Consider the following 17,477-nt stretch of genomic DNA (forward strand, 5'->3'; position numbering starts at 1 on the left):
ATGAATCCTTTGATGCAAACTATGTACTGTTTAAGAATCAGAATGGTGAAGTGTTTGCCAGGTACATTGGTACTAACTGCAGGAATGGACCGCCTATGAAGAAGATCTGGGTTCCGAAAAGGTGTCTGGAAAATCTTCCTGTGAATGTCTTCATGACACCTCACTTGAAGAAGACAAACCTCAGACCAAAGGCTTCATACGGTCCAAAGGCTTCATACAAACAGAGGACTCACCTAAGTCGCACTAACGCAAATGTTTTGCAGGGAAACCATACTCAGGCATATGAATATGAGAGCGGTTCATCAAACCGCCATGTTCATAAGACCAAGAACTATTCTGCTTATTCTTATGAGTACTATTGTCCACCTGCAAGACTGTTTCTAAGGCTTCAAAGCCAAAATTCTCAGATGCTGCACTTAAACTTATTGCTTCTAAGCCACCCTTGAATATGTGGGTGGTTAAGAAGGCTTAACTCTCTTTTGCAGGGAAAGGTCTCCAGCAGAAAACCAAAATCGTCTGACGCTATTGCTGGAGACCTTAAACATCTTGTAGGGCGCAAGATCAAATGCCCAAATGGTCTTACTATGTACTTCGTACCTGAATCGCTTGCTACTCTCCCTATTAGTCCTAACATGGATCTAAGCTTTCATAACCCACTGGTTCGTCAAATGTTTTTGCTTCACAATGCTCTTGGTGAAGCCTATCCCCCTAACTGCACTGTAGGGTACGACACCAACGTCTTTAGAATGGATTATTGATAGTGGGTGTACAAATCACATGACTGGCAAAAGAAGTCTTCTTATGGACTCAACCTTACGTCCATCTGACAAGAGCCACATCACATTTGCTGACACTGGTAAAAGTAAGGTATTGGGTCTAGGTAGAATTGCAATCTCAAGGGATCAACACATGGATAAAGTCATGCTTGTTGAGTCCCTTGGCTTCAACTTAATGTCTGTCTCAATGCTTTGCGATTTGAACATGATCGTAATGTTTGGAAAATATCGTTGCCTTGTACTAATGGAATCTGACAAGTCTCTAGTGTTTGAAGGGTATCGAAAAGATGATTTGTATGTGGTAGATTTCTCAGCAGGGCCACAGCTTGCAGTATGTCTTCTAGCAAAGGCTTCAGAATGCTGGCTCTAGCATCGAATGCTTGGACATGCTGGCATGAGGAACCTCCACACCCTTTTCGAAGAAGAAGCATGTCATAGGCATCGAGGGCGTCAAGTTCAAGAAAGACCACTTATGCGGTGCCTGTGAAGCAGGGAAGATGACGAGGGCCAAACATCCCTCGAAGACAATCATGATTAGTACTCAACCCTTCGAACTGCTTCACATGGATCTTTTCGGTCCCACTCATTACTCAACTCTAACTACTACTGCTTGCCTCTATGGCTTCGTTATTGTTGATGATTATTCTAGATATACTTGGGTGCACATAATCCTTTACAAGACTGAAGTGCAGGATGTCTTCAGACGCTTCGCCAATCGAGCTATGAACAATTTTGGCGCCAAGATAAAGCACATCAGAAGTGACAATGGCACTAAATTCAAGAACACTGGCCTTGATACATATCTTGATACCTTGAGCATCACACATGAATTCTCTGCCCCGTACACGCCAGAGCAGAATGGCGTCGTCGAACGCAAGAATAGAACACTAATTGAGATGGCCAGAACGATGCTAGATGAATACAAGACCCCAAGAAAATTCTGGCCCGAAGCCATTGATACTGTGTGCCATACAATCAATCGTGTTTATCTTCACAAGCTACTGAACAAGACATCTTATGAGCTCCTTACTGGTAAGAAGCCAAATGTCGGTTACTTCAGAGTATTTAGCGCAAGGTGCTGGATCAAGGACCCACATCACACCTCAAAATTTGCACCAAAAGCCCATGAGGGTTTTATGCTTGGATATGGAAAGGATTCGCACTCCTACAGAGTCTTCAGTCTCTTTCATTACAAAGTGATTGAAACAGTGGATGTGCGGTTCGATGAGACCAACGGCTCACAAAGAGAGCAGCTGCCAAGTGTGCTAGATGAAGTTCCATCCAGTGAATCAATCAAGCTAATGGGAACTGGAGAAATTATACCTTCTGAAGCTCATCCTGAAGAAGAACTTATCATTTCAGCACCTGATCAACATGAAGACAATGCTCAGCCTGAAGACATTCCTTCAAACAATGACAATGAACAGCAAGAGCAAAGTCTTCGCCCTATACATCCTCACGTTGCCAATGAAGTGCAGATTGAAAGAATAATTGATAGCATAAATGCACCTGGTCCACTCACTCGTTCAAGGGCAACTCAGCTAGCAAATTTCTGTGGGCACTTCGCATTCGTCTCAATATCAGAACCCAAGAAAGTTGAAGAAGCCTTCATGGAACCTGAATGGATTCAAGCTATGCAAGAAGAGCTTCAACAGTTTGAGCTGAATAATGTATGGGAACTGGTTAAGCATCCTGATCCACGGAAGCACAACATAATAGGCACCAAATGGATATACCGCAACAAGCAAGATGAGCATGGTCAAGTTGTCAGAAACAAAGCTCGTCTCGTTGCTCAAGGATATACTCAAGTGGAAGGCATTGACTTCGATGAAACATTTGCTCCTGTGGCTAGACTTGAAGCCATACGCATACTGCTGGCCTATGCAAATCATCATAACATACTTCTATATCAAATGGATGTGAAGAGTGCCTTTCTCAATGGCAAGATTGAAGAAGAAGTGTATGTTGCACAACCACCTGGCTTTGAAAATTTAAAACATCCTGACATGGTATACAAGCTCAACAAGGCACTGTATGGCCTCAAAAAAGCCCCTCGGGCCTGGTATGACACACTCAAATGCTTCCTGAAGAGCAAAGGCTTCATACCTGGTTCCCTAGATCCCACTCTTTTCACGAAGACATATGATGGTGAACTGTTTGTGTGCCAAATATATGTGGATGACATTATCTTCGGCTGCACCAATCAGAAGTACAGTGAAGAGTTTGGATATATGATGCAAGAGCAATATCAGATGTCCATGATGGGGGAGCTGAAGTTCTTCCTTGGTCTTCAAATACGGCAACAACGCAATGACATCTTCATATCTCAAGAGAAGTATCTCAAAGATTGCCTGAAGAAGTTCGGTATGCAAGACTGCAAAGGCTTCACAACACCAATGCCAGCCAAACATCATCTGGGTCCTGACGATAATGGTAAAGAGTTTGATCAAAAGGTATAACGCTCCATAATTGGTTCTTTACTTTATCTATGTGCATCTAAGCCAGATATTATGCTTAGTGTTTGCATGTGTGCTCGATTTCAAGCGGCACCAAAGGAGTCGCATCACTTAGCTGTGAAGCGAATTCTTCGATATTTGGCTCACACCCCAACTCTAGGATTATGGTATCCAAAGGGATCAGAGTTTGATCTGGTTGGATTCTCGGATGCTGATTATGCCGGTGACAAAGTTGATCGCAAGTCTACATCAGGCACATGTCACTTTCTGGGACGATCACTTGTATGTTGGTCTTCAAAGAAGCAGAACTGTGTATCTCTCTCCACTGCTGAATCTGAATACATTGCTGCTGGATCTTGCTGCGCTCAGCTTCTGTGGATGAAGCAAACACTCAAGGACTATGGCATCCATCTGAAGCAAGTGCCACTCTACTGCGACAACGAAAGCGCCATCAAGATTGCTAACAACCCAGTTCAGCACTCGAAGACAAAGCACATTGAAATTCGTCATCTCTTTCTCAGAGATCATGTTGTGAAGGAAGACATTGATATCATACACGTCAACACTGAAGAGCAATTGGCAGATATCTTCACCAAGCCCTTGGATGAGAAGAGGTTTTGCAAGTTACGGTGTGAGCTAAATATCCTGGAATCCTCAAATGTCCTGTGATCAGGCACACATCCTAACCCTTATGCATATTGATGACTTAGATGTGCAACACACGAAGTGAAGTATATCTTCAATCAATGAAGACATACATTCTAAGTGTGAATACATTAATGTGGAATTTGACTTCGGAGCGCCACGATAATTGAGCGCCGTGTCTGGGTCTAATACTTCCTATACGGTGGGTAACGTCACCACCAAACATTCTATTTTGAAGTGTTTCACTCATGGCGTTACCTTGCAGTGTCTTCACATTTGGTTTGGCTTCGAACTCAACATATTTTCATGATTATCTTCACTATGTTGATTATAGATATATACATATATATATGCTAGTGTTCTGTCCTCTACAGCATTCACTTATAGCTATGTCTTCGTGTTGAATCTTTTGAACTAAGTGAATGTGATCGGACCCCAACATCTTTATGCTTTCTATCTCAAACTCTATCTCTCCAAGTCATATGCATTCTATTGAAACTGTCGAATGTCTTCACTGTGTCCTTGTCAGCAGAAGATACAAAGACAACCATTAAGTCCGTTTTCAATGCTCATTCCTCCACATGAAATCCGGAGAAGTAGGAACGACCACCCGACAATCCAGGCGTGCGTGGGACGTGGAACAAACCCCAAAATTCTGCATACAAGCCACGTGTTCCTCAGATGCGAATCGCCAGGGGCACCTGTGTAATAGCACAGTGTCGCCCCTGTGCCTATAAATACACACTCACAGCGGTAATTATCTCTTCTTCCACCCTCGCAAGAACCCTAGCGCCACCGCTAGCTCTCGACGACGCCGGCGACGAAGCGCTTCGCTGCCGTAACCTCTCCGACGCCGTCTTCACGCCAACCACGGACATCGTCCTCTCCGCCGTCGCCGTAGGTCTCCTCCGTCGCCAAGTTAGGGCACGGACGAGTGAACTGCTCGGCCTCATCTCCCACTCCGTCTAGCAGTTCTCAGTGTGGTAAATAAAACTCCCTTTTTACAGCACCATTGATCCTATTGATCTGTCACTTTCTACCACAAACAGTTTCTGTTCACACAAGCTAGATCTCTCTCATATTGCATCTCATAACATGCCTAGTATATTCACTTGTGCTTCACAAAGTAGTTAGATTCCTCACTTGTACTGATCTGTGGATTTGTACAAATCTGGAACCAACTTCTCATCTATGAGTGAATGTCTTCGCACGATGAGGTCAATGTCTTCTAAACCGATTTATCTTCAAAATCTTCTGAGAATGCATATGACATCTTCCCCTTCCCTCGCACCTTAATGTTGTCACAGGTACATGTCCGCGGGAGAATCCTTTGGTTCTCATAGTCTGCATTCATTTGCAGAATTCTTAAAGCATCACATAAATTCTCCTGAAGCCAGTTCCTGTTGGTCCAGGAAGAGAAAGCCTTTGAAGCCTTTGAACATCTTGAAGCCTTTCAAGTTAAAGTTTGAATCTGATGCACCAAGGCAAGAAGCAGTTCCGATTGTCTTCCCAACAAGAATGACTGGCTCGAAGCCAAAGAGTTGGTCAACAGCTTCAGAGCTCAAGAAGACAAGAACTGCTGAGGCTGAAGCCAGGAAGAGGAAGCACTCTGAAGCCTCTCCTACTGACCCCACCAAGAAAAAGAGAAAGACCAAGAAATCTCGGGCTGCTCCCACAGAGCCCTTGATAGTTGAACCCATCTCTATGGTTCATCCTGACGCAGAACGTCAACTGACAGTTCATGAGCCTGCTTCTACAGAGGCTCCTGAAGCTGAAGACATTCCAGCAGCTGATCCCATCGTTGCTGAAGACATTGGTCATCATGACAATGTAGAAGATGATGCAGTCCTTCCTCAGTTTGAAAACAGCGAACTCATCAGCATTGGTCGTCCACCGACGCCAATTGCACAGGATGCCTCATGGGTGGATCGCCCACAAGAGGAAGAAGACTATGAGGCCTAGCCCACTCCAACTCCACAGGCGTCGTTTGCGTTCCGCAGGCTTCACAAAGGTCCAAGGCCTCAAGTCTCTGCTGAAGACATTCCGGCTGCAACAGCCGCAGAAGAAGAAGTACCACAAGATCCCACTCTCTTGTTCCACCAAGAAGCAGTTCTCCAGGAGAATGTGCCTGTGGCCGACCCTCCAGCTAGTCAAGAGGAGGATGAAAATCTTGAGGCTGCCACAACCACAAATGAAGCTAATGTGGAGCCCTCCCCAGCAAAAGCTTCAGAAGACAGCGAAGCCAGTGATCCTGCCACTTCTGTTTCTGAGTCTGCTGCCGGTCCCCAATTCAACTATCATGTTGAGCACAGGCCTTAGGTCCAGAAGCCAATCCCAAGACTCCCAAGGTTTCCAGGTCCTGCATCAGCACCTGGCTCCTTCAACATCAATGGCTTCAGGGCAGACAACACGTTCTTCGATAGCTCCAGGAACCCCTACTCAAGGGAAAGGATATCATCTGATCGGTTCTGGAGCTATCCTCAGCGAAGCTATTACTCTTGCATTCTTTACAACCAAGGTCGCATCTTCCCACACAAGCGCCTTGACGTTGAAGCTATAGCTGGTCTGCCCTGTCTAGAAGAAGCGTTGGATTGCTTCAAGCAAGTGGGTCTGCTGCAGTTTGTCACTGATGAAGAGCATTGGAATGAAGAGCTACTGCTACAATTCTATGCCACACTTCACATCAAAGGGTATAGCAGAGATCCGAAGACTTGGGTCCTGGAGTGGATGACTGGCAACGTTCATCACGAAGCCAATGCATTTGACATCATTGAGCTCACTGGCTTGCCCACTCCTGGCGATCTCTTCGAGCAAGGCTGTCAGCTGCATACTGAAGCTATTAAGAGCATCTTTCAGCGGCCAGAACCCAATATGAGTCAAATGCTCAGCATGATGAAGCCAATGCCCCCAGATGCTGCGTATCCCATAGAGTTCTTCGTTGAAGACCTTGAGTACCTGCCCAGAACCATCTATCACATCATCAGGCGAACTCTCTGGCCTATCAAAGGGCACTCTCCAAATGCCAAGCTTCAGGGTGCAATGAAGACTTTGGTCTTCTATATACTTCATGGCAAATGCTTCAATGCACGGGACTTCTTCATACGCCAACTTGCTGCATCAGGCATGGATCTGTTTGGTTTGAAGTTCTACGCCCCTTGGGTCATGCGGCTGATCAAGCTACACTCCGCCATCAAGTATCAGCCCTCAGCCCGCAACCATCGGATCTTCTTGCCTGACGTGGACATGTCAACTGAAGCCATATATTCTGAGCCTGCCAAGCAACCTCTAAGTCTTCAGAATGCAGAACATCAGAGTTTTACTCAGAACGATGAAGGCGTTGAAGCAGTTTCTCGGGTGTATCCTTTGGCTGGCACTACACGTGCACCACACCCTGCTTCAACTGAAGCCACTGACAGTGCCACTGCTCCAAGACCCAAGAAGCGCACTCGTGTTCTCAACAACCGAGAGCTTCTTGTGGCTCTACATCAGAAACAAGATAGGCATCATGATTGGCTGAAGCGTCAGATGAAAAGCCTTTTGGTGGATGTCAATCGCACTCGAAATCTTGCCACCAAGAATGCGTTCGTTGCCCATGAAACCTGTCGTTGCACATGGAAAGGGCTAACGATGATGCTTTCTGAAGCTGAACTTCAAGAGGATGGCTTCAATGAGAGATTCAAGTTTGACTCCACACCTCCTCGAAGGGCTGTGCTGCTAGGAACTCCATCCCTTGAAGACTCTGAGTTCTCTTCCTCTGCTGCCACAGTAACTGCCAGAATTATTGAGGAAGAAGACGATGCTACTTCACCGCCATATCCTTTAGCACCTCCAAGCTCTTCTGCACCGCCAAACAACACCAACAACCCTGCTACTTCATCTACTCCTCATGGGAACGAGTAGAGGCTCTATGTCTTCAAACCTTTTTGGTCATTACTGACAAAAGGGGGAGAAGCATATGAGATTGATAGTCTTCAAGCGGGTTCATATGGGCGTTGTGCTTACAACTCTCGTTTTTGCTACATTTGGTTCTTATGAGTTGTAACACTTAAACCAGATGGTCGTCTGCTACTTGTTGGCCACCTTGTTTTGCGAAGATAAATTCCGCATGTGCGACGATAAATTCCGCACTTAGCTCATTCTGCAGACGTCCATTTTCTATTATGCATGTCATTATCTTCATATACTTTCACATGCATAGTGGATTGTCATCATAAGCTGAAGTGGATCTCCACAAGTACAACCTGCCATGTGCATTTGCATTCCAAAAGCAAACTAACTTATATGCACATCTTCAGGGGGAGCCCTTGCAACTTATGAAGACAATTCCTTATCCTTTACAAATTCACAGATTATATTCCCCGTTGAAAACTTCAACTAGTTTGTCATCAATCACCAAAAAGGGGGAGATTGTAAGTGCATCTAGTGCCACCCCTAGTTGGTTTTGGAGTATTGACGACAAACCTAGTTGAGGGACTAATGTGTTTGTGAGAATTACAGGATAACACAGGTAGAAGTCCCTCATTGATTCGGTTTTACTACCAGAGATGACCCCTAAAATGTATGAAGACATTGAAGTCAAAGGTGGTATATGAAGATATTCTCATTGAAGACTATGACAAGAGAAGACACGATATGAAGCCTATGGAGCTCGAAGACTTAGATCTTTCGTAGGTCTTTTTCTTTTGTGTTGAGTCATAGGAACCACCGTACTGTTAAGTGGGGTCTAAGAGAACCAGTCAGAATGACTGAAGTGATGCCTAAACCAAAAACTTATGTCTTCGAGTGAAGACAATGAGAGCGAATCTTGTCCAGAGTCGGACAAGTCAGCTTTGCTTGTAGCCCAAGTAAAGTTGCCGTGTGAGTTTGAAATATGACCGTTGAGACACGTGTCAGTTCCTTAGTGACCCAGGGTCATTTCGGACAAATCAGGTCGGGTTGCCAAGTGGCTATAAATAGCCCACCCCCTACAACCATAAACGGTTGGCTGCTCAGATTGAAAGTACGGCTTTTGTCGTTTGAGAGCAACCCACCTCGAAGCCATTGAGAGAGAATTCCTTGTAAGGATAAAGCCCTAACCACCCAGAGCCAGAGAGAAATGGGCATCACTTAAGTCTTCTTGTTTGTGTGATCTGAAGACTTATTACACTTGAGGACTGTGCATCCTCCAGCCGGTTAGGCGTCGCGTTCTGAGCATCCAAGAGACATTGTGGATTGCCGGTGAACGAAGTCTGTGAAGGTTTGGGAGTCTACCTTGAAGACTTACCAGAGTGATTGGGCGAGGTCTATGTGACCTTAGCTCAAGGAGAATACGGTGAGGACTAGGTGTCCTGAGCTGCGTGTTCAGGACTGGGTGTCCGGGACTGTGTGTCCTAAGGTTTAAATACCTAGCCGCTCCAACCAGACGTACAGTTGTCACAGCAACTGGAACTGGTCCAACACATCATTGTCTTCAACGAGTCACTGGTTTCATCTTCACTTCCTTTTACTTACTGATTACTCATTGTGAAGTCATTGCATGTCTGTTCTATCTTTTGTCTTCACAACGTGAGTGTATGATCTGTTTGGCTTCATAATATCTTCCTACCTGATCCTTATTACACTGCAGCTATTTTGTCACTGTGCTTTCACTCTGTTGATACTTGACCATGGCTTGCCTAGTGTAGTCTACCTTCCGCTGCATAGTAATAGGCATATCTCTGCTGTTTGTCTTCATAACTTCCACGTTTTGAAGACTTTCATAAAAATCGCCTATTCACCCCCCCTCTAGTCGATATAACGCACTTTCACTTCTTCTATTGCCAATCGGCCATCTTTCACTGATTTCTTCTTACTCTTCCTTTTGTTGTGAACACCACATCACAAATACTAGTGAAATTACATACAACAGTAACTGATAGAGAGGTTTGAGTGCCTTCTTTTTAACTCCATTGATTGGACAGGGCCAATTACACATTTTGAATCTTATTCTCGTTACCCATGCGAGTCTTCTTCACTGGTGGTTTCCACTCTTGGACCTACATGTCAGTGGCTCTATCTCTCCTTGTTAAGCAGCCCTAAACCTCTCCGATGAGAAAAGGTAAATTGTTAGGGTGTGTGTGGATAATGAGATAGACTTTCTCATGCTTTGTCTGTGAATTCATTGATTGCCAACAAAGCACAGTGAGGTCTCCAGCACCTCCATTCACCAAAAGTGTTTCCAGCACCAAGCATGCCTCCCCAAATGGATAATTGGAGGATACGGATGGTGTATATATTTTTAAGAGTGTCGAGAAACTTCTTACCATCAGCAAGTTTCATGGCATTGCACCCCCACCATTCAATATGCAAGACAGTAAAGATCTAGAGCCACTAGAGATAGCCATCAACAAATTCTGGAAGACAGTTCCAAATTTCTTGAGGTTCAGGAGTTCAGTAGCTAAAGAAACTCATGAACACAGGTTGGCGTTCCTTTTTTCTACTCCCTCCGTTCCTAAATATAAGTCTTTTTAGAGATTCCAACATTGACTACATACGGAGCAAAATGAGTGAATCTTGTATCCTAAATATTTGTCTTTCTAGTTTCTAAATATTTGTCTTTCTAGAGATTTCAACAACTGACTACATACGGAGCAAAATGAGTGAATCTATACTCTAAAATATATCTATATACCATTTGAAATCCGTAAAAGACAAATATTTAGGAACGGAGGGAGTAGAACAAAGCTTTGCCTAGATTCTGTACAACAGAGGCAGCTTTCAAGGATACAAGATGATTCACATTGAGTGGCTGTGACTTCTTCAGAGGAAAAGAAAAGAGCTCACTAGTCCAGCTCGGCAAACATAATGTTGGACAGAGCTTCCAAATACCTACTGTACTATTCTGTCCAATCAAGGATGTAAAAAAAATCAACCCAGCAAAAGTATGCAAGCAAACATGCCCCGTGACACATCACTTTCAGTAGAGGGAAATAGCTCAGCTCGTCGGATTTATGCAACTGAATCACATCGCCGAGTCAAGATAAAGAGAATACAAAAATCCATGCACTGATTTGCTTGATAACATTTCAAATGTTTCTCAGGATCATAGATCCAAAGATTACAGGCTGCCTGCATGAGAAACGAAATGAGACTACAAAATCAAAGCTTCGGTTGCCTGCCTTGGCGTACCAGTCGAGCATCAGGGTGTCAGGGTGGGGACCGCGGGCGGACGCGGGCGCCGCGCGGAAGAGCGCCTCCGCGCGCGGGAGGTCGCCGGACCTCGGGTGGAGGTCGACCGTGGCGGCGTAGGCGACGGCGTCCCGGCGCGGCCTTTCGTCGAGCGCCGCGCGGGCCTGGTCATCGGCAGTGCGGAGGTCGCGGCGGGCGGGGGCTCGTGGATACTGGTCGGCACGGTTCGCCAGGGCGCCATGGAGGCGGGAAAAGACGGTGTGGAGCGGGGGACGGGGGAGAAGCCGCCGGCGCCGGCGAGGAAAGGCGCGGGACATGCTCGGCTCCGCCGTCTGACGGGAGAAAAGTAAGTGAGAGTGGCAACGGCTCGATTTTCTGCTCAGAATCAACATGTTCGTGCAACAGAGTAAATCAAAATAAATACTACCTCTGTTCATAAATATAAGACGTTTTGGCAGTATAGATTGAACTTCCAAAAGGTCATATATTTAGGAATGGAGGGAGTAGTAAATAAATTTAAAAGATTCTGAAAAGAAAAATTGTAGATGTTCATATTAGTGTAGCAAGCGTGCTTGACAATTTTCGTGTCGTATGGGATACCAGTGCTTCGACGGTGAAAAAACAAAATCAAGTGTAACATTTGAGATTTGACTTTTTTTTCTTGCACAGGATCAAAATGCTTAAGTCTTTCCTCTGGAAATTTGCATGTACCATTCAGACGTGACAACACACACATCTATTTTTTTTTTCAAAAAAAATTGACATTTGTAAAATCCATTTTTGGCACGAAGGAGCATGTGCTCCCTAGAGCCAAAATGGATTTCCGCACTGAACACTTGCTACCTAAAACGTCTTATATTTGTTTGCTTTTGTGGTGGTGTGATAGAACACATTCCAAGCCTTTATGCAGCTGCTCCTTCACAAGTTTTCCTGAATGAAACCAAATATATCAGGAGAGAAAATTCAACAAATAAATTAAAAAAAATACTGCATATAATGCGGCTTTAGAACCTAGCAAGGATTTCAGAACACTGGCCGTGTGAAATCACCAAGAGCAATGTCTCGGTGTAACAATTTTCAGAATTGCATGTTCAGTAGAACAAAGCTTTGCCTGGATTCTGTACAAGGGAGCTTTCAAGGATACAAGATGATTCACATTGAGTGGTTACAGATGTAGTGCTATTTTGTCCAATCAAGGATGTAAAATAAATCAGCTCAGCAAATGAATCAGCAAACATGCCCCGTAAACATCACTTCCGGTAGAGGAAAATGGCTCAGCTCGTCAGATTTATGCAACTGAATCACGTCGTCGAGTCAAGATAAAGAGAATAGTAAATCCACGCACTGATTTGCTTGATAACATTTCAAATGTTTCTCAGGATCATAGATCCAAAGATTACAGACTGCCCGCATGAGAAACGAGACTACATAATCAAGCTTCGATTGCCTGCCTGAAGCTTCAACAGCAGAAAACATTGCAGCATTCAGATGGAGCTTCAAAATTCAGAGTATAGTTGCGGCCGCTGAGTCGCCATGGCGATGGGCAGCACCCCAACCGCCAACCACCGTCGCATGAGAGCAGCACCACGGCCGCTGAACCTCCATCGCACGGGGGTAGCGTCGCGGCTACCAAGTTGCTGTCACATCGGGGGCAGCTGCTGCTGGCCCCGAGTTGCCGATGCTAAGATAAGGGGGTATGTGTAAAACAGTGCTTAAGTGACTTGTTGGTAATTCCACTATTGATCTCTGCCATCCAGGTAATAAATCTGGAAGCTTTCAGATTTGCGCTGAATGTTAGTTTTCACTGGATACGTCGCCCTTCTTGAATTGCCAAAGCTATTTGCCTGCAAATATAAGCACTTGCATTCCTTAGGAAGATTAAAAATAAGATTCAATCAATGGAGTAAAAAGATGGCGATTTATTACCTTCATTCACAGGCCCTGCGATGGCTTGTAATGTTGCCACACTTGTGGTGGGTAGCCTTTGTTGGTGGTGTACAGTGAGAAGCAGCAACAACTTCTTCTACTGCCAATGGACCATCTTTCACTATTTTACATACAACAGTAACAATTTCTGGAAGACAGTCATGAACACAGGTTGGCGTTCCTCTTTTCCGCGAGGAAAGTAGAATATGGTATTTTATCAAATTCACTTTCACCGGAGGGACAAGCGCGTCGTCCAGCATCTCATATATTACCTCTGTTCCTAAATATAAGTCGTTGGGGCAGTACAACGACTTATATTTGGGAATGGAGGGAGTATTCTGTACTGTGTGTCAAAGCATTGTGTGCGGGATGAAATAGGCTTGTTCATCAAAGAGATCAATTACCCTAAAAAATCAAAGAGATCAATCAGCTGATGCAAGCTTGCAACTGCATCGACCAGCTCACACTGTTACAATCCTACTTCATCATCTAGGGGACAGGCGTGTTGTCTAGCATCTCGTATATCGCTTCCCGCTGCGGATGCATCTTATCCTTGAGAAGAGAGTGCGGGTCCTTTGCATCCAACATTATCTGGATAACCCCGGGTGTCCTCCACACCTGGCTCCCCTTCATGGCCTTATACGCACCTACCATGTAGTAGCCTCCCAAACCTGAACCAGAGGGACCGTCAGACTTTGGAAGAGCTCCCCCCACCACTGTTCCCAACTTGGACGCTTAGGCGGCAATGCACCCTGGAGGCATGGCCTTCATCGACGAGACCGGCGATGAAGATGGTCGAGCTGGGCTTGTATCCATGTTGCAACATCTGAGCAAAGGCCTGCAGTGCGTAGGAGGCACAGCCATGGTTGGCGAAGGCCCGCATCATCAATGTCCATGTGATGGGATCCTTCTCATGTAACATGTTGAAAACTTGCCAGGCAGAGTGCAGGTCACCGCTCCTTGAATACCTGGTGAGCAGAGCGTTTCCTAAGGAGGTGTCTGACAGGAGACCTCGTGTGGTAGCCAAGCCATGGATTTGCCCAACTTCAACTGTGCTCTCGGATGTAAGCAAGACACTGATCAATGTAAATCTGTCAGGGGATACTGCTGACCCGAGCATGAGAAGAAATAAACGCATGACCTCGCTCTTGTGCTTGTTATTGGCATAGCCATGGATTATGGCATTCCAGCTCACCAGGTCCTTTGCGGGCATAGAATGGAACAATCTCTGAGCCTTGTACATCTGGCCAGCGTTGGCATAAGCAGTGATCATCGCATTCCATGCCGTGGCGTCCCTGTTTTCCGGCATTCTGTCAAAGAACTCTCGTGCCATCGAAACACGGCCGTTCTGCGCTAAGCCTGTGACCATCGTTGTCCAAGAAACAGCATTCCTATCTGGCATCCTCTCGAACAGCCGAACCGCCTCGTCCACGTTCCCAGCACGGAAGAAACCAGAGATCATTATGTTCCAGGAATACACGTTCCTCTGAGGCATCCTGTCGAACAGCTCCATGGCTTCCTGAAAGTGGCCATGGTCGGCATAGGCCCTAACCATGACCGTCCATGTGACCACGTTCCTCTCCGGCATCTGGTCGAACAGCTCCCTCGCCTCCCTCAGCATCCCGCTGCGCACGTACCCCTGTAACATCGCCGTCCATGAGACGAAGTCGCGGGCCGGCATCGCGTCGAACAGCCTGCGCGCCTCCCTCATCATCCCGCTGCGCACGTACCCCTGCAACATCGCCGTCCACGAGACGACGTCGCGGGCCGGCATCACCTCAAACAGACGGCGCGCCTCGTCGACGCGCCCGGCGCGGCAGTACCCTGAGACCATGCGGGTCCACGCGCCGACGCTCTTGACCGCCATTCCGTCGAACAGCCTGCGGGCGTGGTCGACGCGGCCGGCCTTGTAGTACCCGTCAAGCATCACGGTGTCGAGACGGAGGCCGCGGGCGGCCGTGGGCGCCGCGCGGAAGAGCGCCTCCGCGCGCGGGAGGTCTCCGCAGCTCAGGTGGAGTTCGATCAGGTTGGCGTAGGCGACGGCGTCCTCGTGCGGCGTTTCGTCGAACACCGCGCGGGCAGAGCGGCGGCCGCGGTGGGCGGGAAGGGCTGTGTACGGGCTGGGGTGGTTTGCCAGGGCGCCGTGGAGGCGGAGGAATGTGGTCTGGAGGAGCGGCGGCCGGCGCCGCCGGCGAAGCGGCTGGAAGACGCGACCGAGGATCATGCTGTAAGGCGAACCTCTAATGGCGACGGTTTGTTTTGCAGATGACACCGGAATTTTATGCACGTTTAGAAAAATGGCCAACGCTCAGCGCCGGTCGACCGGCAGGAGCGTCGGATCGGTTCCCTCGTGGGCCGTTAGATGGTCTCGCACCCAGCTGTTGGATCAGCATCACTCCCTCATCCACTCTTCTCCTCCTCTCGCGTGCCTCGCACCGCGAAGCCCTTCCCATGCTGTGCTTGTGCGCCCTCGTCCGGCTGTGTTGGTGCAGCATGTTCCTTGGCTCGCCACACTCGCAGTAGCCACAGCCAGCTTGAAGCATGTCGCTTGGCTGTTGCATCTTGTCGTCTCACCGGTTGTAGCATCACGTGTCGGAATGGTCTGATTGCAGCATTGATGGATCTTGGTTTTAGCACCTCGCGTCGCTGATTGAAGCATCGTACGTTGTCAGTTGTAGCATCGGTGTCCGCATGGCCAACACACATATTGAACTAGCCGACGCCTTTTGAACTAGGGAATTCTTCTTTTTGGAGCAGTCAAAAATCTTAAGGGTGATGTCTTTGGGTCGCAAACCATGGAGCCAGGAGAACTCTTATAAAAAGGCGGCCGCGCCATTACCAATGGATACGGGCGTGGCACCAACAAAAAGATCCTTGTCCCGCTCGTTGCAGGGTGATCCAAGCCCAATCCATGGTTTTGTTGGCTCAGTCGAAGCAAACCAAAGCCATTGCAGCATAAGGGCGAAAGCAAACTTCTCAAGATTGAGGATACCGAGGCCACCGAGAAGTTTAGGATTACACACTCATTCCCAATTCATGTTACATTTGCCTCTTGACACCTTGTCACAACCAACCCAAAGGTAGGCACAACAGAGCTTGTCAATATATTCCCAGATCTCGGCAGGAAACTCAAGCAGCGTCATGTGATTGATGGGGATTGTAGTGAGGACCGCTTCGACCAAAATAGCACGACCAGCGGAAGCAACACGCTTCCCGGGCCATAAAGTGAGCTTACTGGCAGCTTTGTCTTTCAGGTGTTGGAAATGGACAACTTTAAGATGAGTCACCGAAAGAGTTAGCCCAAGATATTTCACAGGGAAGACTGCTCTATTGGTTGGGAAGGACTGAAGGATGTCATCAAGGTCTACACCCCCACAATTGATTGGCAAGACACTACTTTTTTGATAGTACGTAATCAATCCGGTGTCCTCGCCGAAAGAGAGCAGGGTGAAAGCGAGAAACTGAATTTCATCCTTGGCCGGGGCAATCGCCACTTCATCAACAGGGTTAGTAGGGGGGTTCTTCCTCCAACAAGGTGCAGCTTCCCTTGTGTCGTTGCCTTGCCGAGGATGTGGTGGAGCGGGTCGATGGCAAGGACAAAAAGCTGGGGGAGAGGGGTTCTTCCTCCAATCGGCTCCCCAGTAAACCCATTTAGCAACATCCTAAGAGGACGAGGAGAGGAGTGTCGAAACCCAATCTCGAAAGCGACTAGGGAAGGGAAGCCATTGTGACGCAACATGTCAATGAGGAAATCCCATCTCACCGAGTCAACCTTTTTCTTGATGTCAAGCTTGAAGGGCAAGGTTGGTGATTTGTTGCAATGCATCCGCCTGTCGAGGTTCCTAACGTACACAAATTTATCATGTATACTTCTCTTTCTTGATGAATGCACTAAGAGCTGAGTAGATGAAGTTATTCATGTGTGGGGGGGGGGGAGGTGAGAGACCAACATCTTGGCAATGATTTTAATAATGTCATGAATGATGCTTTTTGGTCTGTATCGAGATTGTTAGAGTTGTGTCGAATAGTGTGTACAAGTTAGGTTACAGTTGGACTCTGAGTTGTATTGTGTTTAGATAGGATATGGAGTCGTGTCCTAATAGGACACTTGTATCCTAGGCCTCTCATATATAGCGGGGGTAGACACATGATGTAACCTATGCCAAAATAATAGCACCGGAATGCAGGGGAAGCCGGCAGTATGTGTCGGTGTCCAGGGCGACCGGGTGCGGTATTGTAGCGGTGTCATGCATGGGAGGAGCGCCCATAGTCAGGCCCCGGGGATGTAGCCATATTAGTGAACCTCGTTAACAAATCTCGGTGTCGTGCTCGTGTGATTGCTTGGTCCTCGGATGATCAACGGTATGCCTCGGATTTATTCTAACAGAGATATCTTCAACACCATCTTTTTTGGGGATGTGAGCAGATTGACGGAATTGAGCCAATGAAAACTGATCACATGCAAGTTTGAGAAGCGGTTGACAACCATGAGGATTTCCGGTTTGACAATAAGACCTTAAACAACGCA

The 17,477-nt window shown here is 46.9% G+C and overlaps 2 protein-coding genes across 2 annotated transcripts in view; both read right to left on the minus strand.

Annotated features, from left to right (window-relative positions):
- The window catches only part of LOC119283821 (pentatricopeptide repeat-containing protein At2g35030, mitochondrial-like), a 36,261-nt gene extending 24,755 nt beyond the window's left edge, over positions 1 to 11,506 (minus strand). The window contains exon 1 of the mRNA XM_037563213.1: positions 11,010 to 11,506. Coding sequence (XP_037419110.1) covers positions 11,010 to 11,460 — 451 coding nt within the window. The 5' untranslated portion in view covers positions 11,461 to 11,506. The remainder of the gene's footprint in view (positions 1 to 11,009) is intronic.
- A 737-nt stretch (positions 11,507 to 12,243) lies between these two features.
- LOC119287346 (pentatricopeptide repeat-containing protein At2g35030, mitochondrial-like) lies at positions 12,244 to 15,186 on the minus strand. The gene is made up of 2 exons (XM_037566881.1): positions 12,950 to 15,186; positions 12,244 to 12,867 (listed from the first exon to the last, which is right to left on the minus strand). The coding sequence occupies exon 1, from the start codon at positions 15,171 to 15,173 to the stop codon at positions 13,638 to 13,640; it is 1,536 nt and encodes a 511-aa protein (XP_037422778.1). The 5' UTR covers positions 15,174 to 15,186; the 3' UTR covers positions 12,244 to 12,867; positions 12,950 to 13,637.
- Positions 15,187 to 17,477: the final 2,291 nt, after the last annotated feature.

Source organism: Triticum dicoccoides, chromosome 4A (assembly GCF_002162155.2).
Source record: "Triticum dicoccoides isolate Atlit2015 ecotype Zavitan chromosome 4A, WEW_v2.0, whole genome shotgun sequence".
Taxonomy (NCBI): Eukaryota; Viridiplantae; Streptophyta; class Magnoliopsida; order Poales; family Poaceae; genus Triticum; species Triticum dicoccoides.